General features: G+C 36.0%; 6 protein-coding genes across 7 annotated transcripts; 4 read left to right on the top strand and 2 right to left on the bottom strand.

Moving 5' to 3' along the window:
• Nucleotides 1-125: 125 nt before the first annotated feature.
• LOC141900139 (syntenin-1-like) lies at nucleotides 126-2,790 on the top strand. Its single transcript, XM_074786902.1, has 8 exons — nucleotides 126-262; nucleotides 429-509; nucleotides 604-765; nucleotides 851-1,021; nucleotides 1,109-1,284; nucleotides 1,371-1,542; nucleotides 1,723-1,814; nucleotides 1,905-2,790. Exons 2-8 carry the CDS (start codon nucleotides 459-461, stop codon nucleotides 1,957-1,959), a joined length of 879 nt encoding a protein of 292 aa, XP_074643003.1. The 5' UTR covers nucleotides 126-262; nucleotides 429-458; the 3' UTR covers nucleotides 1,960-2,790.
• Nucleotides 2,791-3,114: 324 nt separating this feature from the next.
• Nucleotides 3,115-6,622, bottom strand: LOC141899484 (uncharacterized). Its single transcript, XM_074785833.1, has 8 exons — nucleotides 6,479-6,622; nucleotides 6,242-6,352; nucleotides 6,032-6,130; nucleotides 5,842-5,940; nucleotides 5,105-5,401; nucleotides 4,931-5,026; nucleotides 4,702-4,800; nucleotides 3,115-4,604 (listed from the first exon to the last, which is right to left on the bottom strand). The coding sequence occupies exons 1-8, from the start codon at nucleotides 6,491-6,493 to the stop codon at nucleotides 4,491-4,493; spliced, it is 930 nt and encodes a 309-aa protein (XP_074641934.1). The 5' UTR covers nucleotides 6,494-6,622; the 3' UTR covers nucleotides 3,115-4,490.
• Nucleotides 6,623-6,728: 106 nt separating this feature from the next.
• Nucleotides 6,729-10,135, top strand: LOC141899671 (transmembrane protein 180-like). Its single transcript, XM_074786101.1, has 5 exons — nucleotides 6,729-6,787; nucleotides 7,212-8,113; nucleotides 8,307-8,461; nucleotides 8,535-8,618; nucleotides 8,985-10,135. The coding sequence occupies exons 2-5, from the start codon at nucleotides 7,241-7,243 to the stop codon at nucleotides 9,280-9,282; spliced, it is 1,410 nt and encodes a 469-aa protein (XP_074642202.1). The 5' UTR covers nucleotides 6,729-6,787; nucleotides 7,212-7,240; the 3' UTR covers nucleotides 9,283-10,135.
• A 589-nt stretch (nucleotides 10,136-10,724) lies between these two features.
• LOC141900165 (uncharacterized) lies at nucleotides 10,725-16,933 on the top strand. The gene is made up of 7 exons (XM_074786933.1): nucleotides 10,725-11,076; nucleotides 12,912-12,932; nucleotides 13,032-13,076; nucleotides 14,380-14,694; nucleotides 15,345-15,380; nucleotides 15,487-15,519; nucleotides 15,707-16,933. Exons 1-7 carry the CDS (start codon nucleotides 10,926-10,928, stop codon nucleotides 15,709-15,711), a joined length of 606 nt encoding a protein of 201 aa, XP_074643034.1. The 5' UTR covers nucleotides 10,725-10,925; the 3' UTR covers nucleotides 15,712-16,933.
• An 841-nt stretch (nucleotides 16,934-17,774) lies between these two features.
• LOC141898532 (2-iminobutanoate/2-iminopropanoate deaminase-like) lies at nucleotides 17,775-19,264 on the bottom strand. Of its 2 annotated transcripts, XM_074784471.1 has the most exons (6): nucleotides 19,099-19,264; nucleotides 18,726-18,866; nucleotides 18,352-18,512; nucleotides 18,185-18,253; nucleotides 18,038-18,093; nucleotides 17,775-17,945 (listed from the first exon to the last, which is right to left on the bottom strand). In XM_074784471.1, exons 1-6 carry the CDS (start codon nucleotides 19,161-19,163, stop codon nucleotides 17,889-17,891), a joined length of 549 nt encoding a protein of 182 aa, XP_074640572.1. In that variant the 5' UTR covers nucleotides 19,164-19,264; the 3' UTR covers nucleotides 17,775-17,888. The 2 variants fall into 2 exon arrangements, with proteins under 2 accessions (XP_074640572.1, XP_074640573.1); XM_074784472.1 differs by lacking the exon at nucleotides 18,726-18,866 and having other exon boundaries at nucleotides 19,099-19,263.
• A 119-nt stretch (nucleotides 19,265-19,383) lies between these two features.
• On the top strand, nucleotides 19,384-21,813 carry LOC141898531 (replication termination factor 2-like). Its single transcript, XM_074784470.1, has 8 exons — nucleotides 19,384-19,528; nucleotides 19,646-19,740; nucleotides 19,848-19,944; nucleotides 20,228-20,361; nucleotides 20,443-20,521; nucleotides 21,044-21,157; nucleotides 21,374-21,413; nucleotides 21,494-21,813. Exons 1-8 carry the CDS (start codon nucleotides 19,460-19,462, stop codon nucleotides 21,733-21,735), a joined length of 870 nt encoding a protein of 289 aa, XP_074640571.1. The 5' UTR covers nucleotides 19,384-19,459; the 3' UTR covers nucleotides 21,736-21,813.
• The last annotated feature ends 482 nt before the right edge of the window (nucleotides 21,814-22,295 follow it).

Raw genomic sequence — 22,295 nt, forward strand, 5'->3', positions numbered from 1 at the left:
TATTCAAAAATTTCTGAGCAGTAAATTTACGTTCATTCATATCATGATATGAATTTTTGAAATCGACGCGCCGGATCTGAGCGGAAATTATCCTCACGCACCAGTGACGGCTTCTAATCTCGTGACGAATGACGTCATCGTGGAGAGTCACTGACGCGTGATTTATCTATCTCTGACGCTGTCCGACGCAATAATACCTGGTAAATAGGTAACGCAATTACATTAACACTGACTTACAGGATTTTAACGTTTGAAACAACAGGTAAACTGGAGTCTCTTAGGAATAGATCATTCGAAAAAGTGCAGAAAACGACCGGTGCTGGGAGATTACTCTCTCTACCACCACTAACTCACAGTCACTCACTCACAGTCACAGGGACAGTCACAATTTACTCATTCATTCATTGCTTTCCTTTTCACTTCTCCAGTGATTGTAGAAAGAAACAAAAAGAAACAAGATGTCGCTTTATCCATCTCTTGAAGATATGAAGGTTACACAGATGGCTGTGGTATGTATTTTTGTGAATTTTGCCAACCGCCTAATTTTCACTGGCACCACCAGTACTTATTACTCGTAATTGACTGCATTTTCTCATTTGACAGGCCCAACACCAACGAGAAAATCCAAATCCAGCATATCCATATCCACAACAGCAGCAGCTGCCTCCTCCTCAAGCTCCTGGAGGCCAGGTAGTCGCAAACGCACCTCTTTATCCAAGCCTCACTGAATACATGGGTCTGGAACTTCAAGCGCTTGGAGATGCTGTAAGTAAAGTTTCACTTGTGGGACGTGTAGAGCACTCCGTCGATAGTAAATTAAAGCTTGAAATTAAATGATGACGTTTTTCAGACTGGCTCGTCGGTTGTGAGACAAACTCAAAGTGGACAAATGCAGATTGCGCCTATCACTGGTAATAATGTAGGTTTGAAGAGGTCTGAAGTGAAACAGGGCGTACGTGAAGTAATAGCATGCAAAGATGCGGAAGGAAAAATTGGACTTCGTGTGAGATCAGTTAATAAGGTATTAAGATTCTGGCCAAAAAAAAGTGAATGATGTCACCAGTAATCACAACTTGAAAAATAACAGATTTATATTTTCGTATGTTAGGGTATTTTCATCGCGTTGGTCCATAGTGGTTCGCCTGCTGCTATGGCAGGTTTGAGATTCGGTGATCAAATCTTACAAATAAACGGAGAAACAGTAGCGTGCTGGACCACGGATAAAACTATGGATTTCTTGAAGAAATGCGACCCAAAGAGAATAACATTTGCCATCAGAGACAGGTAAACCACGAAACGGCTCTAATAATTCCACAGTGCAATGGGAGTAGTAAGCTTGTATTTTTCGATGATTGAATTTTTATTTGCAGACCATTCGAGAGAACTATTACGATGCAGAAGGACAGCGTTGGACAAATCGGATTTATATTTAGAGATGGTTGCGTGAAATCAATTGTGAAAGATTCATCAGCCGCACGTAATGGACTCCTCACAGATCACCAGCTATTAGAAATACAAGGCCAAAATGTTGTTGGACTCAAGGTAAGTTTAATATATAGTGAAGACTTGTTAATAAACCTCGGTGAACCAGGAAATCTATTCGTTAGAATCGACAAAATATTTTAGTTTGTTATAACAAGGTTCCGCTGTAAATTGAGGCCTAGTTGCTGATATCTACTCTTGATGAATGTTTTGGAATTGTTTCTGTTTCTTTTTTACTAGGATAAAGAAATTCAAGACGTATTTGCCGCGCAAGGAGTCACCATAACTATTACCATCATCCCCAGATTCATATATGACCATATCGTAAAATGGTACGTATATAAATATTATTGCAGCTTCATTGTGATACTTGATTACAGAATATATGATAATGAACATTTGTCACTGATTTTGTTTTGCAGCATGGGTTCCAGTTTAATAAAAAAAGTTATGGACCATTCAATTCCGGATCTGTAAAACTCACACTGTGGTAAATGATGCATTCAGTTAAGCCACGTGTTAATGTACATTTTGGAACATCTGATGACATATATTTGTGTAGCCTTGTAGAGCGAGGATATCCAACTACGTATTTAGGCTCTCTCTCACTTAATAGTCTTAACTTATCTTTCTGAAGTGTATTAGATGGTAGCCTTACTCATAGTATTTTATTTATTTAATATAGCATTAGCACGTATAGTGTATTCACTTAATATCAGATTGTAATTAGTAAAGTCATTGTTTTGAATGAGGGTCCTGATCACCATCAGAAATCAGTGACAATTTAATGTATAAAACGTGATCAACAATTACACAAACTAAAGAATATGTGAAATCCTAGTCGAAATCGAGACACTACAGTTTCATCATTTAAAAGACTTGCGAATTATATATTTTACTGATGTATATATTTTTACATGTTTTGTTCAAATTGCACTAAATGTTCTATCAGAAATGTTGAACCATGTATCTGTGATATTTTGTATATTCTCTGCTGACTTAGATTAAGTAATTGAAATCAAAAACAGGTGACTTAGATTGAGTAATTGAAATCAAAAACAAATTGACAACGATAGTTCATCTGTGTTCAATATGATGTAATTGTATTCTTTGACAGATTTTGCGAGATTTTACACTTGGCCCTTGGTCATATGAGTATGCATTTCCTGGAACTTTTTTCAGTAAATACCAGTGATAAAGTATGTTATCATTTTGAACAATACTCTTAAATACCATTAACTGGGTTCATTGTAGAATTGGAAAATCACTTGTTGATTGTGTAATATAAAAAGTACAATTTCAATCAAACCAAGTATTCAAATTGGTTCTCTGTATGGTCTCCTTTTCATCGTTATTCGGGCAAACTTCTATTTTTGTATTTCGTGGTCGGAGCTAATAACTGAAAGCAAGCAATACAAAGTGACGGATATCTTGGGACTAGGTCCGAACTATAGCAACCGTAGTCACTTTTCTGCATGACATTCAGTTTCACTCTGCTTACAAATTAATCGACTAACTACGATAACTGAAGTGAAAAGATATTGACATTCAGTTTGGGACGTTTAACTGATCCTTTAACCATTTTTCATCTAGTCTAACAAACACGAGAACTACAAACAACTAAATTCATGATATCACATTTTATTGTTTACAGTTAAAGACAAAAACGTCTGCGTACAGCTCACATGCATGCGTTTTAAGTGGCAGTGAAGCGCCTGAAGTAAAAGGCTGAACAAAATAAGCGCAAGATAGGTTTAGTAAATATGAAATCCAGTGTCTACATACACATGAAGCTTCACTTAATGTGCAATAAATTGTCGAACCATCAAGGCTGCGCTTAATTCATTACAATACATGCATTACATTTACTAATATATTTCTTCAGAGTTACATAATAAATAATTTTCTAATCTACGATATCTTATTGCCTACGAATAAATTAGAAAATGAATCTAAAATAAATAAATATGACAAGACAACTTTCAAACAAAACCTCAAATAACAATAATAACAGTTATAATAAAAGATTCCATTATAAAACTGTACAACATTGAAATCATTTCTTCAAAATTTAATTTTTCAAGCGATTCATTCAGCATTCTAAAACAACTTAGAACAAAAATATGTCTTCAATTAGTTAGAATAATGAAATGCCCAAACACCGAAGCCCACAACCCCCGAGCCAACCCTACAACTGAAGTATTAAGGTAGCACTGAAGGATATTTCAATAATTGTTATCGAGGCTAATAAATTGTGGCACATGATAAACTACAAAAAAGTAAATGAATACTTTCACAAAGGATACACTTAAGAAGCAGCTCTAGGTCAGTTCTATTCAGTTCAGCAAAATAACAAGCAAACAAAGATCTTTTATACACCGTAGTTATGACTTGCATAATAAATACCATCGGTAGATATCAGAGAACATGCGCAAGAAATATCACATTCATTCATGACTTGAACAGAATATACCCTCAATACAGATAGGACAAGACAAATTCAGATACCAGTAAATAATTTGTTGCCAATATAGAATTTCATGCCATGATTAGATTCACTTTCCTTCCACAGAGATGATTAGTTTATCACAGAAACAACAGACGACAGAGAGTTATCAATATTTTCAAGATGAACACATTATTTCTACTACTCAGTACTGGTGGTAGACATGAATTTTGTATAGTCACATAGAAGATAATATTGAAACATGAAATGAACATTGAGAGGTATCCATGCATGTGTCTGCTGTCTATCTGCCTGCCTGCCTTACTGGACGGGTTTGCCTCCAGGCTTACAAAGCTTTCGTATGGAGAATGCTATTCTCAGTAAGTACTTCAACATTGGATGCATATCTGGTGGTCTGCGAGTAAATATCTAAAGATGATTAGCGAAATAGCTGGACAAGCAGACTATTGCTGTTTTTCATATTTAGCAGAGACGTTGTAAAGTTCATTATTTTCTATCACAATATGCATCTGATGCAAGAAATGTTACAAATCCGGTTATTTCAAACATCTGTAGAGACTGATTTCTGCGTCTGTTTTACATCAGCTTCATGAAGGAAATCAGCAATATCAAAGAAACCCGCTTCACCAGCTAACTGTTCACTCGTTTGTCCTTCCTGTACATATAGATTAAACCGAACATTATCCTTCAGAATGCTTCACCCATTCCGATTTTACAGTAATGAATCCATAATGAGGATAGGATATGCATACCTTATTTTTCAAAGTAAAGTCTGCTTGGTTAGCCACTAATTCTTTAACAACTTTGATATGACCAAACAAAGCAGCAGCATGAAGTGCACTTTCACCACTCTGTAAATATACAAAAGTACTAAAACAAACTTTCTAAGTAATTCACTTAATGATAACCTCCAAGAATGAAGAGACAAATTTTCTTCCTAGTAACTTAAATGTCTTTCCACATACAGTGAATTGCTTTTACCTCTAAAAGCCCCAAATTAGGTTTATACGGAAGTAATTCTTGTACAACATCCAAATGTCCCTTATGACATGCTTTGAATAAAGGGGTTGCGCCATCCTGAAAAAATAAAATAGAAGATCAATTAATGAGTGTAGTTTGCTGATATTAAACGCAATTTGGGATTTTCAAGGCTACCTCTCGCACTGCATCAGGTTCAGCTGAATTCTCCAATAACAAACGCGCAATACCAGCATGTCCCATTTGAGCTGCTATCCAAAGCGGTGATGCTCCATCTTTTCGTTTTAAATTCACATTAGCTCCTTTACTTACTAAATAATTACATAGTTTATAATGACCATTCTGCGTTGCAATGAATAGCGAAGATGCACCATCAACCATCTGAGCGGATATATCAGCTCCTTTAGATATCAACAATTCAACCACATCTAGATGATTACATTGACAGGCAACAAACAACGGAGTTCCACCATCCTAAAAATCAAACGCAATTCAAACTCTAAGCTTACATAGATATTACATGATTTTCAATCGCAATATATCAATGGCTTAAATCAGATATAAAAGGAAATAGTGCAACATTCATGGCCCAAATTCAGAATCAGTTGAAATAAAGCAATTTTTCTACTTAAATATCGGACTCAGAGTGGCCACATCTAGCAATCTCAACAAATTTCCCTGGGCACAGTTTCACAAAAAGGATTAAGGCCTAAATGGATTTAAGACAAACTGAATTACGGAAGAAATTAAATTGATTTAAGAGTTAAACCTTTTAGTGAAAATGGGCCCCGACCTTTCCCTGATTTTAAGCTCTTCTTACAAAATTTTTCAAAGAAAGAAAATTCCCGACTTTCCCTGAATTTCAAGTAGCCAACGCTGCCACCCTGGGACATTGGTCGAAATGGGATACATACATAGCTCGGTAGATCAACTGGTGCCCCATGATCGAGTAATTCTTTAACTATATCATAGAATCCTCCTTGTGCGGCAAAGAACAATGCACATGTACCCGTCTATAGTAAAAAATAGAAATTCATCAACAAGAAAGAAATTTTGCATGTTTTTGGTCAATCAAGCGAGGCATCACCTGCCACATGAACTTACGAGTCTTCGAGCAGCTGGGTCAGCGCCTTGTTCGAGTAATTCTTTTACACATTCTAAATGGTTATTAGCAGCAGCCAGAATAAGCGGTGATGTACATTCCTGCAAATGGTGAAAGAAATATAGCAAAAATCTGAACAAGTTGGTAACGTTCTAGGATGAGAATTCAGCGGTTTGAGTCGAGTCACTCTCGCTTCGTCCATCCACACCAACCTTATCTTTACAGTCAACATGAACCCGACCACTATCAAGAACTTTACGCAGCTGTTCTACATTTCCCTGTAAAGCAGCTAAATGTAACTGCTGGTCTGACGGCGTCTCCTTCTACAAAAAACAATATTAAAAGACGATACGGACCGCATCGAAACAACTGAATAATAAATTTTGCTTGAATTGATTACATTCGCGCTTCATTCTCATCTAATTTCAATCGTAATTCTCATTTTTTACCTTTAATGAAGTCATTTCTTAAACAGGTTCACGACAATGAGATTCGACAATGTGCTGAAGGTTGGGGTGAAAAACAAACGTTAGATATATGTCTCTTGAAATGAATGTAGCTGACGCTAACTCCGCTTGCCAGTGCCAGCACCACTAGCATTAACCCCGCTTGCCAGTGCCATCATCACTCGCTTGCCACAGACCCTGCTCGCAGGTTACGGTGACGAAGTGTTTGACAATTGTACAAACTCAAGGTCGTAGAGCGAATTCCTGAAGCTGAAACGATTTTCGATGATTTTTTTACATAAATTGTCATAGGTGATTAGCAAAGCAAATGATGTATATGGCTAAAGGTTTAAAATCATTCATTATTTATTTGAGCATTGCGCTTGAGTTTGAAATTGCCACTCATTCAATCATTCAATGCATCATTGAAAATCAAACCAAATCGAATTATAATAAGGTCATGCACTCAAAGTCCAGGCCCCTTGGCCATGTTGGCCTTGTCCTTGTGACGCAGATAATGGACAATGTTAGGCCTACAGTTAACCAGTGCACAGAGCGGTCAATCACTTGCATGCTGACACTGATATAAAGATATTTTATGAACACTATGCATCCTCTCTATCATCTTTTGTGACAATCCCTTGTGGTTCTATGTGACAATCCCCTGTAGTCTGTGAGCCACATTAACTCTGCCACATGATACTTATTAACAACATGCTTATTGTAATAATTTCAGAGTCAATGGTTGGGAGAAAGTAATGAAAGATGTTGGCAAAATTGAATCAACGCGCTTTGGCCTATTCGGGTGCATCATTGGGAGCCTCGATCGTTCACTCAGTTTTTATGTTTTACTATGTGAAAGTTTTCCTAAATCGTTATCACGTTACAGAGTGGTGGTTCCAAGTCTCCCAGACGCTATTTCTCATCTGGAATTCAGTGAACGATCCACTGTTTGGTTATTGTCAGGATAACGTGAAGATGAAATGTTTTCAAAGTCGGCGATTGATCATACTGAGCGGGTCGTTTCTCTTTTCGCTATCATTCCTGGTTCCGTGGTTTCCATGGACGACCGATCCGAAAAATGAATGGATCGTCGGATTACATCTTATCGTAGCTTTATTCTTCTACGACGCTATGTTCACCTATGTATTGATCGCTCATGCTTGTCTATTCGCTGAACTTTCCACAAGTATCGAAGATAGAATTCGTTTAGTCCGGTATACACGATTTGCCTCATTGATCGGTGGTTTATCCGTGTTTATATGCGAATCAATCTCGAGGAATTTGAAGAATTATCTAGCGTTCCAGATCACATGCGTTGCTCTCGCGCTGATATCTTGGCAATGCTTTCGTTATACGGGTAACAATTGCCACACTGAATGGGATCTGAAAGCTAAAGAAGAACACGGCAATGAGGATGCAGTCGCTGACCGCTCAAGTCAATACACCTGGTGGCAGTTGGTTAAACAGCTATTCACGAATCGTAATTTCATCTGTGCAGTTTTGCTCACTTTATTCTCAGATTTTCATCGTAATTATCTCAGTAATTTCATGGCGATAATTGGCGACAGTTTGCTACCAAATCTTAATTCTGGAACCCGAAGTGTTTTGTATGGAGCTTCTACGTTTTTACCACAGGTACTGCTCAGAGGACAGTTGCTCGAAAGTTGGTTAGAAATAATGGACGAATACCATGGTAACAATTTGAATACAATTTCAATTGTCGCTATGTCATTTATCCACTAGTTAACCAGATATCTAAATTAAAATGTTGATTGTTTCAATTATCCGGTCGTGCTCCTATCAGCAGATATGTGTTCATATTTTTCAGATTTTGATCATTGTTTCTACTCCACTTCTATCGAAATTTGGATATTACAGAGTAATGGGACTGATGATATTATTGAAAATTATGCTTGGTCCCTGTATGTATCTGATTGGTCGATCGTCCATTATATTGTACGCTATATATCTCCTTTTAGAAGGGTAAGACATTTCTGAATGATAGGCTTGTTATATTTTCTTTTCGATTCTGATATCCTATGTTTAATACTTAAAGGTGTGTAAGTACATTAGTTGCTGGTCCATTCGCTCTGATGTTTTCTGATGTCATTGATGAAGACTGTCTTAAATATAAACGGCGGTATGTACATTCATTGAATCAATTATGGATTAGGCTAAACAAAAATGATACCTTGTTTCTCCGCAGCGGCCGGGTCATTTTTGTAAAATATGATAAAATTTATAAACAGTTCATTTCTATAGCGGCCGGGTCTATTATGGTAAAATTGATCACGATTTTAAAAAAAGTAATGTATAGGGTAGATAGGCGGCTGGCCGGGTCAACATTTAAGCTCACCAGAGCGGAGAAACAAGGTATCAATTTTTTTTAGCCTTACAGTCAACCCCCATTCCACTCTAACGCCAGGTTTTTTCTAAAAGAAAGGAACTTCTGTATTTTGTCTTGGAAATTAACGATATACCACTATACTTATCTTTTCTCTTTCAGCCATCCAATTTCAGCAATGGTGTTTGCAGGAAATGCTCTCATCGTAAAACCTGCGCAGTCATTTGCACCTATGATAACTGTAGCGATTTTCAACGCTTATGGTTATGAGAAACTTCCTAAAAATAACGTTTTGTCGGTCGCAGCAGATTCTAGTTTCACGCCGCTATTTGAGACAATGTTTGGATATTCATGTTGGTTACCATGTGTCATCGGTTTGATACAGATTATATTGTGGAAATGCTTCACAATAAGAGATACACACAAAACTATCCCTGTATACAATGATAATGTTTGTTAATCCATTTGATCATATTCTAATATAATTTGGAAACCTCTTTTGTTAAGTTCTCGTTATCTTTATTCATCCCCGAAAATTCTTTGTATCTTTATGGGAATTTTTAGGAGCGGATTTAGGTGATGGTCTCGGGGGTCCGGACCTTTGAGGTTGCTCTTTTTTGTCAAGACTAAGATTGTCAAAACCTGCAAATTTGATACCTATTCTCTCGGAAATTGCTTATTCCAAGAAATGCCTCTTCTGGACCCCGGCCTTCCAATTTTCCTAGATTTTTGTGTTTTTGGCTTTGAGTGCAGGGGATGAACTGTGTACGTACTTAAATCATCAAATAAATGTGTGCTTCTCATATGGATTTCATATCCAATATTTTCATACAATGAATCTAATTCATGCGTGGACGGTGTCTAATGAATTTCTTTTACAATAGTTTGTTTTAAAACATTCCGTCAAAAAGACTATGATAATGTGAACCATTGTGTTACAAGTTTGAGTTTTGAAAAAACTAAGGCTGGAAATAAAATGATACTTTGTTTCTCACTATCAGCCCGGTCATTTTGTTAACTGCGATGGAAATTGTAATCGGTTCATTCCTATAACTGCCGGGCGCTTGCTCATGATTTTTCTAAAAGCAATGTACAGAGTAGATAGGTGGCCTACCGGGTCAACTTTTCAGCTCGGCAGCAATGAGAAACAATGTATCAATTTTTCTAGCCTAATAAGTTATTTTTTATGTATCAAAATCTGATATAAAACTGGTGTTTAAAAATCTGAATATAGTTCGTCTTGATGTGCTTTTATGTTTACAATTAATATTATTCTACGTCAGAGAACATATATATGACGTAATAGAAATATGATAGGCTACATTCTAAATAAATGATAAAATAATTCGAAAATATAAGAATTGGATGTTCTTGTCTTACTCTTTCAATACGCTGGTATTTATTTTGCCCGCCTCGAGTCTTCCTATGATGATCGAGAGAACAAAATCGAAGATTTTACAGATTAGAACCAAAGAGGGCAAGGCCAACTCGGACTTTTGGGATTCTCCGTTAAAGACTTTCATGGTCGAGGGGTGGGGGGTTAGTGAACTTCTGACTTTAGTGGACAAGGATCGGGATCGGTTGCAATTTTGTGCGGACGTTTTTCGTGGACAGCTCCTTTGACAAATAACTCTGACCAGGGAAGTATCACTTCCCTGCTCTGACTAAAGTGAAACTAGTTTCTGCGCACTTGCTGACATTTTCCACTCAGACAACAATTTGACGATCCCAGATATTCCGAGTTGGGCGAGGTTTATTGAATATTGATAAACTAACAGTGTCACATCCACCAACGGTCCAAAGATGCGTTAAAAGAGACTACTAAGGCTGGCGATATTAATCTGAATGAAATGTGCGTAGATTAGAACCGTCAATATCGAGGCTTGATAACAGTACTTATCAATCCGTGGCATGCGACAAATTTCAGTTTATCGCGCGTTACTGCTTGTTACTGCGGCAACGCTTAAACAATCATAGGATCTGTATTGACAACCAACACGATCGGATGGTCCCGTTGTTGTTGTAAGTGTACATACTGCCGCTGAGTCGAACTAATAGCAATTGCGTTAAGAATATTACTTACTGATAAAATAGAAAAATACAATGGGTTGTAATACGAGTAAAGGGACGACAGTAAATGCTGTAAATGGTACCGGTGCGGCGGATAATAGACAGAAAGGCGAAGTAAAACCACAAGTAAGAGAGGAATTTCAAAATGATGGAACCAAAATCGAAGACATTCAAAAGGATGAAGGTAAATTGTTACAATTGCACCAAAATACACGAGCGTCGACATGATTTACATGATTTAAACGCATTACGAATTTGAATTACTATAATCGTAAGATCAAGTAAGACTCGCGGGAAGCGAACGCTTTCCCACATAAAGATAAACAAATTGTCAATCGAACTAGAGAAAATTTAATATTTTTCCATAATGTTTCCGTTATAACGAACGAGGCCGTGATGATGTCTACCTGAACTTCATATTAAGTGCTCAATCGGACTAACGTACTGAAATAAATCAACGGAATCATCAACTATCAATTTTACTGACACAGATTCTATCTATTTTTGGTGATCATAAATAGGGCTTAAGTGATTTAGCATTGTGATTTTAAAACAAAATCAGCGACTGAATCTCAGTGATAGATAGACTCAGCTCAGAATTAGCCTTTCTATAGTGATATTTATATATTAATAATACATTCTTGATATTATTATTATTATTATATTCCAAAATGCGACACTATCACTGTATGCGCTGAGTTTTCATATTTTCTGCAAGGTAATTCAAAGCTTGCGTCTCCCGGTGCAACAATGTTGTTCGCGAATTTATTCATTAATCAATTCATCACTGTTCGATCGTATATGAATAATAAACGGGACGCAAAATTGAAAATCTATATTCCAAATGAAAATTTAATCAGCGTTAATCTTTCACGTCGTCGTATATAGCAGCAGACCGGGCGCCCGTATATCTTTGACTTCGATGCCTGTATCCATGGATTCAAACCTGCTACCAGCAACGACGTAATCCATATATATACGTATAATTATTATCCAATCAATCAATCAATCAATCAATCAATCAATCTAGTGAACGATCAATCAGATATACAATATGAAAACATTAATAACAGCGTGTTGAGTCCTCATATCATTGATTTCCCATTTAAGTTGAGCTTCAAATGTATCAAAATGCCACCAATATCAGTTCAGGATCAGTTTACGTTTTCACTGACTCTTTGTGATCTATAGAGGATCGTGCAGGTTGATGATTGAGTAAAAATAGTAGTCAATGGTAATCCATGGAAAGAAAATACATGGCACTTAATGGTTAGTGGTTTGAAACAGGAAGTTCCTTGCTGAAAAAAATCCGATAATAATAAAGTAGAAAGAATAACAGATTATAGAAAGCGTGTAAATATTATGGGTTGCTATGGATATTTCGGTCCATGTGTAATTTAAGGAACATTTTTCGATGGTGGTTGGGTGAAAAGCTTTATTGGTAATCGACGAAAAATTGTAAAAATACAGCAGTTAGTAATTAGTTGTTGGTACGGTACTTCAATACATAAAATACATGTATTTTATTGCCGATGTGAAGTGGACTGCATTTTAAAGTGGACTGTTTTTTTTTGTTTCGAGCAATGAAATTCACAAAACCCCAACTAGCAGTTCTATCTTTCACACATGCGACATGAAGTCGAACGTGTTAAAAACAATGATTTACTTAAAATTGATTAATATCGAGCCGGTTTTTAGACCCCGGGGATCATTTACATTTATTACCATTCGAAGGATTTCAAACTGTATAGAAGTTATATAACCAGACTCCTGTATTGTATGCATTGAGCTTTTTTGTGTCATGACTGCAAATGTTTGACTGTTTATTCTGATATTCTATGAAGTAAATGTGTCTATTCCATGCGCGTTTAATTCCGCTCAGGATTATTGCCGCTCGGGATTTCGTTCGAAATTGTGTTCATACATCGAGAACAAAGCTTTAAGCACGCAAACGAGAAAAAATTGAACGTCGGAGAGTCGTATTTAAATGAAAATGATATATTCCGATGTATTTTTCAGGTCATGAAAGTACGAAGGAAGGTAAGAATTATTATTTTGTGTGAAGCCCATCCGATAGCGTTTTTACTATAGTGAGGGACATTGTTTAATTTCGATCAACAACTCCGAATTTTCTTCAAGGTACAGAAGATGAAACATCTGCTGATCAACAGATTGAAAACAAAGGTAAAGATGATCGTGGAGTTAAATGGTGTATATATATATTTTGTGATAGATCGCACTAATTATGTCTATAGCAGCTAATCGGGTCGGGTGTTGTTGACACATGAAACATTTTGACAGTCTTCACAAAATCAACTTTCATAGCTCTGATGAATTTCTATTTTGTCACGATACCCCTTTTCTCCGCCACCACACCTGCATTGTATCTTGGTATCTTGCCATATATATAATACAATTAATCATGGACGACATGGTAATGTCATATCGTGCTATAAATAATTTATGAGGAGCTAAAAGTGGTCGCTAAAAATTTACCTAAAACAAATATACATATATATGTATGCTTATACATGATGAGACACAATATCAGACTTATAGTATTCAGATAATTAATACAAATATTTACAAATCTTCACTTTGTGTGCCGTTTAGAATATATTTCAAGTGGTTTCTCAAACACGAATTGACTCAGTTTTAGGTTATATAATTGGTTCATCATTCGCATCACGTGTCATCAACGGTAAACCACCGTTACTTGCCCTGATACCGGTTCGATCGCAGAGCGTGCTTATCGTTGTGGACTATCACCCCAAAACATTTATATCATGTTCAGTAAAGTGCCCTTTAAATCTATGTATTTGGCATTATGAGTAGCCTCTATGGCGGAATAGATTTTGCTCTATTGAATCATGGAATTTGTGATTGAATGAAAATAGGCCGCGATAGATACACAAGTCGACGTGAATACCGAATGATGACATCAGCAATTGCCCCCACGGCGTAACTGTGGAAACAATGACCAAGCCTAAGACAATTCATGATCGGTCAATGGCTTGCCTTTATTTTGTATACTGCTATAGTTACGACACAATAAACCAAGCGACAAGAAACATCGAGCCGAGGCAGGTTGCCTTGGTATACCGGCACATAAAAAGAAATGCTAATACCAAATTTGTCATCACTGGCTTTGTTGCACAACCATGTATTAATAATTAGCCACTAGACACAAAATTATTTAATGTTGGGGACTGTACATAAAGTATGTAAGCCTACTTTATGAATGGTCCATTAAAGGTGTTGCTTTTGGACAAATATCGAAATAGTTCGCTCCCTAGACTAGAAATGCTTTTGCTATATAGTTAGAGTGTGTACACTTGCTAGAGTTTCTAAAGGGAAATGAATTCTTAATCAAAATACACTTTTTGGAGTTTGTGCAATTCATAAAAGACTATTAAGTGAAACCCTAGCAAGCGGTTGTTTAACTGTTTGCTTTTTGTGATGCTAACGAATTAACAATTTTTCCCAGCACCAACACCTCCACCCCCAGCGTCTCATGAACACGATTCGGCTGATAGTCCACAACCTACCGACGACCAATTAACAAATACGACCCCGGCAACTAAAGAGGACGAGGGCGGAGATACCATAAACGAACAAGAAGAAGTTAACGAGAATTCGCCGTCCGCTGAAGAGGTCCCAGTTACCGAGGAAACTGTTCCTGATCAGGAACCCGAGCAAACTGAGGATCACTCACAGGATGGTGACCATGTGGGCGATACGGCGGAATCAAGTGAGCAACAACAGATTTCAGAAACAGCCGAATCGCCACCAGAAAATGAAGGTGACACATCTATCAGATCGTTTATTCGATTATTAACATTCTAACATCTCGTTTTGAAAATCTTTTGTACCAATTTTTCATAAAACCCATCAACAAAACACTAAACCTTTGAATATCACGCAATTTTTGTAACGTATATTCGTACATTTTTTTGTATTTTGTTGTCATTACATGTATATTTGTTTATATCTGATGTTTTGGAGTAGAATTAAATTTTCAATGTTGCTTCGATGTTGTACATGTATATACATACATATACGATTTTTGCAAAATCGTCAACCGACGAAGATTGCCTGTCTAATGAAATCGCCATTATGTGTGACATAATGCAGTTAATTTTCGTATATATTTATGTATTGTATCCTGATGGAATTATGATAGGCTGTAACAGAACAGCATTTCACAACCAACTAGAAACCATAGATACGAATGAAATATTCATCTGCATAACACGATAAGTTCCGTCTGGAAATGGATCACATAGTGCGAGTGATCTTTACGTGTAGAACTTCATTCGCATCAAATGCAATGATTCAGTTAGGTTTTTATCAGAATCGGTAAAAATGCTTTTTTCTCGGTTCTTTACGAAAGAAACCTGTAAGTATAGTGTGTGTTCCATATTCGTTATTAATCCGTAGCTATTTTTCCAGGCGAACCAAGTGGGGAAAATGCAGAAAGTGCGACAGGTAAATATCTAATAACTTAGACAGATGTACATGTATATAAATCCTTAAGTAATATCTATTCCAATGAGCTAACTGGTTGATTTATTTTGACATTGCTCCTTTACAGAACCTAACGCTGAAGAAACTAAACCAACAGAAGGTATGTTGTGCGAAAATTCGTCAGGTTTTTTATAACCACTTATCATATCTCTAACTCGACAAAGATTGATTCGTTTGAATGTCAAGAATCAAAAATGAATAACGTCCTTTCTTCAGTCTCGCGTTAGAGAAATGCCAACCTTTGACATTATCCCTTGATAACAATTTTATGAAATCTTTATTTCCAGATTAAATGGACGCATATACTATATGTACATCTAATTTCGAGACGCTCAAAAATCATATAAAGAATTCCTTCATATAAATTGTATTTAGAAAAATTCTTAGAGTTGGTGCTGATTAGATGTGCACTATATGTTTCTGTACATGAACTCGCTAAAACTTTTGTATAAAACTAATACAGTTAATCTGCAAAATTGTCATGATTAAAAAAAGTGGGAAAAATGTCCAGTTTTTAACCGAGTTCCAAATATATTCCTTATGTATTCCATATGTATATACGCTTCATAATGAAACACAGAAATAGTTTTTTAGTTGATAATACTGCTGAATACGTGGACCATTTATGGCATTACGTGTACATAATGCTTTGATTGTACTTTTGGCGATCCCTTACACGGTGGATTAATCAGCGTGTTCTACTTAATTTACATCAATAGATACTCCATCTCTGAGTCGAATTTAGCCTCAAAGAACGTGCCTTATTTTACTCAATCCTTTAGTTGTTGGATAATTGTTACTTGTAATTTAAAGATTTTAATTTTCTTTTGTCACACAAACAACGCGTTTTTTGTCTTGAGTAAAAAAATCTTATAATCTGTTATTATTATTCTTAATCACTATAGGTTGTAGTTCAATGTATATATCCTGTACATGTATATCGTTGTTTTGATGGTTCCCACTTCAGAATTTATGGTACAATGTTTTAGGAACACTTGCAAGTCAAAGCATTCTGTGATAAATGCCTATGTTTTGTTTGATATTCACTTTTCGTTAACGGCATCCACACTGTTGATCATCTATCTTTAGAAAACCACAAATGTATAAGTCAACATCTTCTTGCATTTTTAAAGAAAGTAATTCTTTGAATTGGATGCATCGCAGTCTTAATCTATGATTGTTCTTCATGTTGTAATCTAAAAGGTCTGCAGTGTGTGTACATTTTGTAGAACCGCCGCCATGACATCATTCAAATCCATATTTTCTAATTCCTTTTTTTACATCTAACAATTTTGATTACTTGTTATAGATTTGAAATTCGAAATAGATGTAGACGTGTTAATCGCATCTATGTCAGAAAATCCTCTCCGTCAGAAGAAAAGTTCTCTTCGTAATGCATATCTATATCCGTCCATTTTATTCAAATTAGCAATTCAAAATATACACCATATTGTACAGGTAAACTTCTAATGAAATAAATATATATGATGAATTTGTTTATCAATAAAACATTTTGTTAATGTATACATCGAAAAGGGTTTTACGTCCATTGGATTGTAGGAAGCTTAAGCAAAAGTATAAAAAGTATAAGCGCTTTTGGTGCGGAAAAAGTGGCACTTTCTAATGAATTGCGCCAAGACAGACATCTCATAACTACTCAATTCGTCCAAGCCATCACAATAACCCTCATGGACAGACCCCCGTGATATCTTCTTCAACCAGAACCAAAGGTCGCATGAAATAGATTGGAATCATTTCAATAGTGGCTTTAAAGTTGAAATAATTCCATTAAATAAAGCATTAATAGCGTTGATGGAGAATACGGTCATGTTTCGCAAAATATATGCCGGGTCATGAAGAAATCAATGTTGACCATGCTAATACAATAATGAATAATTTATTCTGTGCATGGATGCTAATAAGAAAGGAGTTTTCGCTATAAAATAGAGTTACCTGAACCGTTTGAAATTTAGGACGGGTTCATATCATGGTTAATTAATAAGGAAATTTATATTAAGTTGGAAAGTGTGCTATTCTAGTTCACAGAAATTCCGCTATCGTTATCAATAGCGGCAGCACTAAACGGTTGAGATCTAATACAGCCTTGCAATCCTACTGTGGCATGTAAGGAATACAGATATTTTTCTGTCAAATTCTATTCATCACTCCACACTATTCGTTTTAAATGAACAATAATTGTATCAGCGCGAAAAGTTTTTTTTTCATGTGGATCTGCTTGTTAAAAATATATTTTCAAGCCACTTTTAAAAGAACCCTAGTCTATATGAAAGCCAACGATGTCCTCCACAGCCATGGCCCAAAAATAGATTAATATAAAATGTAACTAAGTGCATATTTTTTATACTTAAGCATGATTTATTAAGAAAACTACATGTTATTATGTGAGCACATTTATTAAGAAAACCCTTCACCGATGAGCGCTTATCACAGGACTGATTTCACAGATAGTCACTGGTTATCAACATCGCCAACAATAGCTATTGCTTCTATTTCAACACGCCCGAGCTGAAAAAAAAAATTGCATCCATATGTAAATGAAAATGTCTACAATGATTCAGAAAGAAGATCAAAATAACGAAAAGAATGCCAAAATTTACCTTGGGTAAATTAGCAACCTGATAAGCAGCTCTGGCTGGATAGGGGGCTTTGAAAACTGCAGAAGAATATCGTGTGAAAAACTTTTATCTTAATCTACACATGATTCAATCATCATTAATAATAATATATCAATAAGTTTCACTTACATGTAGCATACACATCATTCACTTTTTTGAAGTCATTTATGTCAGCCAGTAGTACAGTACACTTCACAACTAATTAAAATATAATTCATATAAATCAGAATGAAGTGAGCTTTAACTCTTTGTCATATAATAGAAATTCCAAAAATTCACACTAATCTAATAATCACCTTTAGAAAAATCTGAGCCTGCAGCTTCCAGAATATGACCCATGTTGGTCAGGGCTTGTTTGGCCTGTTCATCAACATTTTCACTTACAAAATCTGATGTTTCGGCACTCAGACCCAACTGTCCTGATATGTATAATGTTTTGTTTACCTGGACAGCTTGACTGAAATTATAAAATGAACATTAACAACATAGGAAGAAATTTACGAATAGAATTAAAATATATACATGCACATAATCTCAGGCCACATTTTAAGATATTGAAGTCCTTCAGTTATCAAGAAAGAGCAGAGTCCGAAGTGCATAACAATGTATATACAATAATCAGTGATAATGAGAGGCAACCTGGCAAGTGAGGATGGGTTATTGATTGTACCTGTAAGGCCCTACAGCAGCTGCTGCTTTTGATGTATTTATCGTTTTTCTTAAAACGATATGACGTGGCTTGATGACAGAATCAGAAGTTAGTCGGCTGGTAGAAACACCAAAAGACCGAATCATCCACTGCCATGTCAAACTGAAGAAATGGATGGAAGGCATACATTCATGATGCATTATTCCGGTTCCTCCCTCTACTCACCAGGCTGCCCTCAACTGAGATATGTAAAATATGATTGGACGGCATTTGTAATTGAAAAGCAAAAAATACTTTTGGCTTAGCCATGGAACAATAAAATATGTTTTTGATTGAACTTGATTCTCTTCCACTACGGCCGTGAAACTCTCGACAAAACATTTATATAGATTACCTGTATGGTCCAATGGCTTTTGGTGCTTTCGGCGAGTTAATTACTTTTCTGATGATAGATGACATGTTGATACGGTTGGCGTAAACTCAACAAAAATCGAAGTCTTCGAGCTGCTGATTTTCGTGTGGGCGTTCTCTGTTTCGTGACGCGCAAGAATCTAATGGGATTCGAACCCGATGCTTTTGAGCAGTTCAATACAAACCAACTAAAAGTCCGATGACCGCAGATTAGTGAATCAAAATTCGGGCTTTGCAGACTGACATCTACTGACAGTAATCAATTCAATTCAGTCATTGATTGGTTTAATTGCGTCGAGTGAAATCAGCGGATCGATCTTCCTTAAATACGTCGAAATCTGATAATGGGTTGTGATGGTGGTACTATTCCTACCCGGGATGAACTCGTGAAAACAAAGAAAAAACCAGAAAAGGTAAAAATATAGAAATCCCGACTGTCTCAGGTTCATCAATTCTGAAATTGTTGAACAAATTCCTAAAATTTAGTCTTATAAACTAAAGTTTTTTTTTCTTTGTGGATATTTTTTCAGAGAGATAAGGATGCAGATTTAGCAGCAACATGGCAAATGTGTGCTTTATTACAGACACCATTAGAACGGCCAATTGTAGCTTGTCAGTTAGGCAGGTTGGTGACACTACAAAATCAATTAACCTTGAATGACTAATTACATTAAATTCAGGATGGTGCCAAACTGTTCATTACTGTTCATTCTCTGTAGTGATGTATTTCAGGTTGTATAACAAAGAAAGTGTGATCGAATTTCTACTTGAACGCGAGAAATTTGATGAGGAAAAATCAATCAAATTCAATCACATCAAAGCGTTAAAGGTAGAGATAGGAATTATCTAAATGCAACTCTATAAATAATTTAATCTTTTAGTAATGAATAAATATACCAATTATTTTTAATGAAATATTACTAAGTGAGAGAGCTTTTTATGGAAACCCTGTCACCTAACCAATACTAATCAACAAACGAGCCGGACACCAATAGGCCGCCACCAGGCCTCCTTCCATCCGTGAATTTGATGATGATGATGATCTATCTATTTGTTGTACCTATCTATTGATTGAATTATGTTTTATCCTAAATTGCTTAAATTTCTTACAGGATGTAAAACAGTTGAATTTGACGGACAACCCGGCATATACGAGTGAATCATTAACCGGAGATGCTTATGCCGATAGATGTATGTCAAAGTTTATCTGCCCCGTTACTGGGCTAGAAATGAGTGGAAGATTTCGGTAATTCAGTTCGTTAAAAACATTTAAGGCGTTTTTGCCGACGGTGCATTTTATAACTTTTGAATATTCAATTCATTTCAGGTTTTGTTATATATGGAGCTGCGGTTGTGTAGTGTCTGAAAGAGCGCTGAAAGAAGTGAAATCTGTAATTTGTCATAAGGTAAATACAATCAAACTCATTGGATAAGTATTCCATATTTCTTAGTCCTTATTTGTATATCCAATAAATTAAATGGTTGTCATCATTTGGATAAGTCCAGTGTTCTCCACTATAGGTTTTAGAGTTTCATTTTTACATCCACCCCTCTGAATATCAGTGACCCCTTAGGCTAAACAAAAATGATAACTTGTTTCTCCGCAGCGGCCGGGTCATTTTTATAAAATATGATAAAATTTGTAAACAGTTCATTTCTATAGCGGCCGGGTCTGTTATGGTAAAATTGATCACGATTTTTAAAAAAGTAATGTATAGGGTAGATAGGCGGCCGGCCGGGTCAACTTTTAAGCTCAGCAGAGTGGAGAAACAAGGTATCAATTTTTTTTAGCCTTAATATCTGCTGCACCTACCAGAGTGGATGACGTCGACGTTCAATCAATCTGTAGTTTTACTTTTTATGAAATAGAAAATTCAAGTTGTGTTAAGAACCAGTTGTTATCAATGTGTGCATTTATTCTATTAAAGTGCGGTTTACCCTATGAGGAAGATGATGTTATTTTATTGAATGGAAATCATGACGAGGTCGATGTTTTATGGGTTAAAATGGAATCCAGAAAACAGAAATTACGCGCTGAAAAGGTAAAATTCATTACACCCTCTGTCAACATCATTGCTTTACAGATTACAATAAATATGAGGCAAATATTGTATGTGAGTTCGTTATAACGAGGTTCCACTGTAGTACTTCATAGTTTAACTAGTATATTAGACGCAAGACCTTCAGCTACTAGAGTATGGTAGCTTAATCGGGTGAATGAGTGAATGATTGATTACAATGTTTATTTGTTTTTATAGAAAGCAAAGAAAAAGAAACTGGATTCAACAGCAACATCAGGTAGAAATCTAGCATCGCTTTGAAATAAACATTAATATAAGTTATATAGTTTTTGACGTGATAATTTTCACTGATTTCAGCTGGTGAAGCAGCATCGAGTAGTAAACAGCCACGACTCGACACTAATGGCATCTCGTTGACTAAATCTAAAAATGGCGGAGGAAAGACTAAAAGCAAAACTGATAAGGATTCGGATAAAAAGAAAAGTATTCAACATGATCCAACTGCCAGTAAAGTTTATAAATCTTTGTTTACTACATGTGACAAGGCTAAGAATCAACAGAAAGCTCATTGGGTGACATTTAATCCTCAATATAACTAACACTTCTGATTATATCATGTATTCCATTTGTAAATAGTGTACTCATATATATTAATGTATCATTGAATTGCTGAATAAAGATTGTCTTCATATGTGAGTTTCATTCGTTTGAGTTGCAAATTCCTCAAGAGGGATTAAACATTTTACATTCAAAAATTATTCTTGTGTCTATTAATTTAAGTATGCATCCATGCATGGAGGACTCGCCATGTTTATAATGCGTGGAGGGTTTAAAAATCTGCAGAATATTATGATCATTCCCTCGGCTTAAGGCTAAAAAAAATTGATACCTTGTTTCTCCGCTCTGCTGAGCATAAAACTTGACCCAGCCAGCCGCCTATCTACCCTGTGCATTACTTTTTTTAAAATCGTGATCAATTTTTACCATAACAGACCCGGCCGCTATTGAAATGAACTGTTTACAAATTTATCATATTATACAAAAATGACCCGGCTGCTGCGGAGAAACAAGGTATCATTTTTGTTTAGCCTAAGTTCCCCTGGTTAATATTTCTGACACTACTAGGGCCTTTGAAGTAGCTGTCAGTTAAGTCCTCTTA

The sequence above is a fragment of the Tubulanus polymorphus genome, chromosome 2 (assembly GCF_964204645.1).
Source record: "Tubulanus polymorphus chromosome 2, tnTubPoly1.2, whole genome shotgun sequence".
In the NCBI taxonomy this organism is placed as follows: Eukaryota; Metazoa; Nemertea; class Palaeonemertea; order Tubulaniformes; family Tubulanidae; genus Tubulanus; species Tubulanus polymorphus.

Excerpts from the sequence above, each read along its gene's own strand:
- LOC141900139 (XM_074786902.1), top strand. The coding sequence starts at position 459 with ATGTCGCTTTATCCATCTCTTGAAGATATGAAGGTTACACAGATGGCT. Across the intron at positions 766-850 it reads TTCAAGCGCTTGGAGATGCT|ACTGGCTCGTCGGTTGTGAG; the intron begins GTAAGTAAAGTT and ends GACGTTTTTCAG. Across the intron at positions 1,815-1,904 it reads TATGACCATATCGTAAAATG|CATGGGTTCCAGTTTAATAA; the intron begins GTACGTATATAA and ends TTTGTTTTGCAG.
- LOC141899484 (XM_074785833.1), bottom strand. Across the intron at positions 5,941-6,031 it reads ACCCAGCTGCTCGAAGACTC|ACGGGTACATGTGCATTGTT; the intron begins GTAAGTTCATGT and ends TTTTTACTATAG. Across the intron at positions 4,605-4,701 it reads ACTTTACTTTGAAAAATAAG|GAAGGACAAACGAGTGAACA; the intron begins GTATGCATATCC and ends CTATATGTACAG.
- LOC141899671 (XM_074786101.1), top strand. The coding sequence starts at position 7,241 with ATGTTGGCAAAATTGAATCAACGCGCTTTGGCCTATTCGGGTGCATCA. Across the intron at positions 8,114-8,306 it reads CTTCTACGTTTTTACCACAG|ATTTTGATCATTGTTTCTAC; the intron begins GTACTGCTCAGA and ends CATATTTTTCAG. Across the intron at positions 8,619-8,984 it reads TGTCTTAAATATAAACGGCG|CCATCCAATTTCAGCAATGG; the intron begins GTATGTACATTC and ends TTTCTCTTTCAG.
- LOC141900165 (XM_074786933.1), top strand. The coding sequence starts at position 10,926 with ATGGGTTGTAATACGAGTAAAGGGACGACAGTAAATGCTGTAAATGGT. Across the intron at positions 12,933-13,031 it reads TCATGAAAGTACGAAGGAAG|GTACAGAAGATGAAACATCT; the intron begins GTAAGAATTATT and ends ATTTTCTTCAAG. Across the intron at positions 14,695-15,344 it reads ATCGCCACCAGAAAATGAAG|GCGAACCAAGTGGGGAAAAT; the intron begins GTGACACATCTA and ends CTATTTTTCCAG.
- LOC141898532 (XM_074784471.1), bottom strand. The coding sequence starts at position 19,163 with ATGTCATCTATCATCAGAAAAGTAATTAACTCGCCGAAAGCACCAAAA. Across the intron at positions 18,254-18,351 it reads AGGCTCAGATTTTTCTAAAG|TTGTGAAGTGTACTGTACTA; the intron begins GTGATTATTAGA and ends TATTTTAATTAG. Across the intron at positions 17,946-18,037 it reads AGGTTGCTAATTTACCCAAG|CTCGGGCGTGTTGAAATAGA; the intron begins GTAAATTTTGGC and ends TTTTTTTTTCAG.
- LOC141898531 (XM_074784470.1), top strand. The coding sequence starts at position 19,460 with ATGGGTTGTGATGGTGGTACTATTCCTACCCGGGATGAACTCGTGAAA. Across the intron at positions 20,522-21,043 it reads AATCTGTAATTTGTCATAAG|TGCGGTTTACCCTATGAGGA; the intron begins GTAAATACAATC and ends ATTCTATTAAAG. Across the intron at positions 21,158-21,373 it reads AGAAATTACGCGCTGAAAAG|AAAGCAAAGAAAAAGAAACT; the intron begins GTAAAATTCATT and ends TTGTTTTTATAG.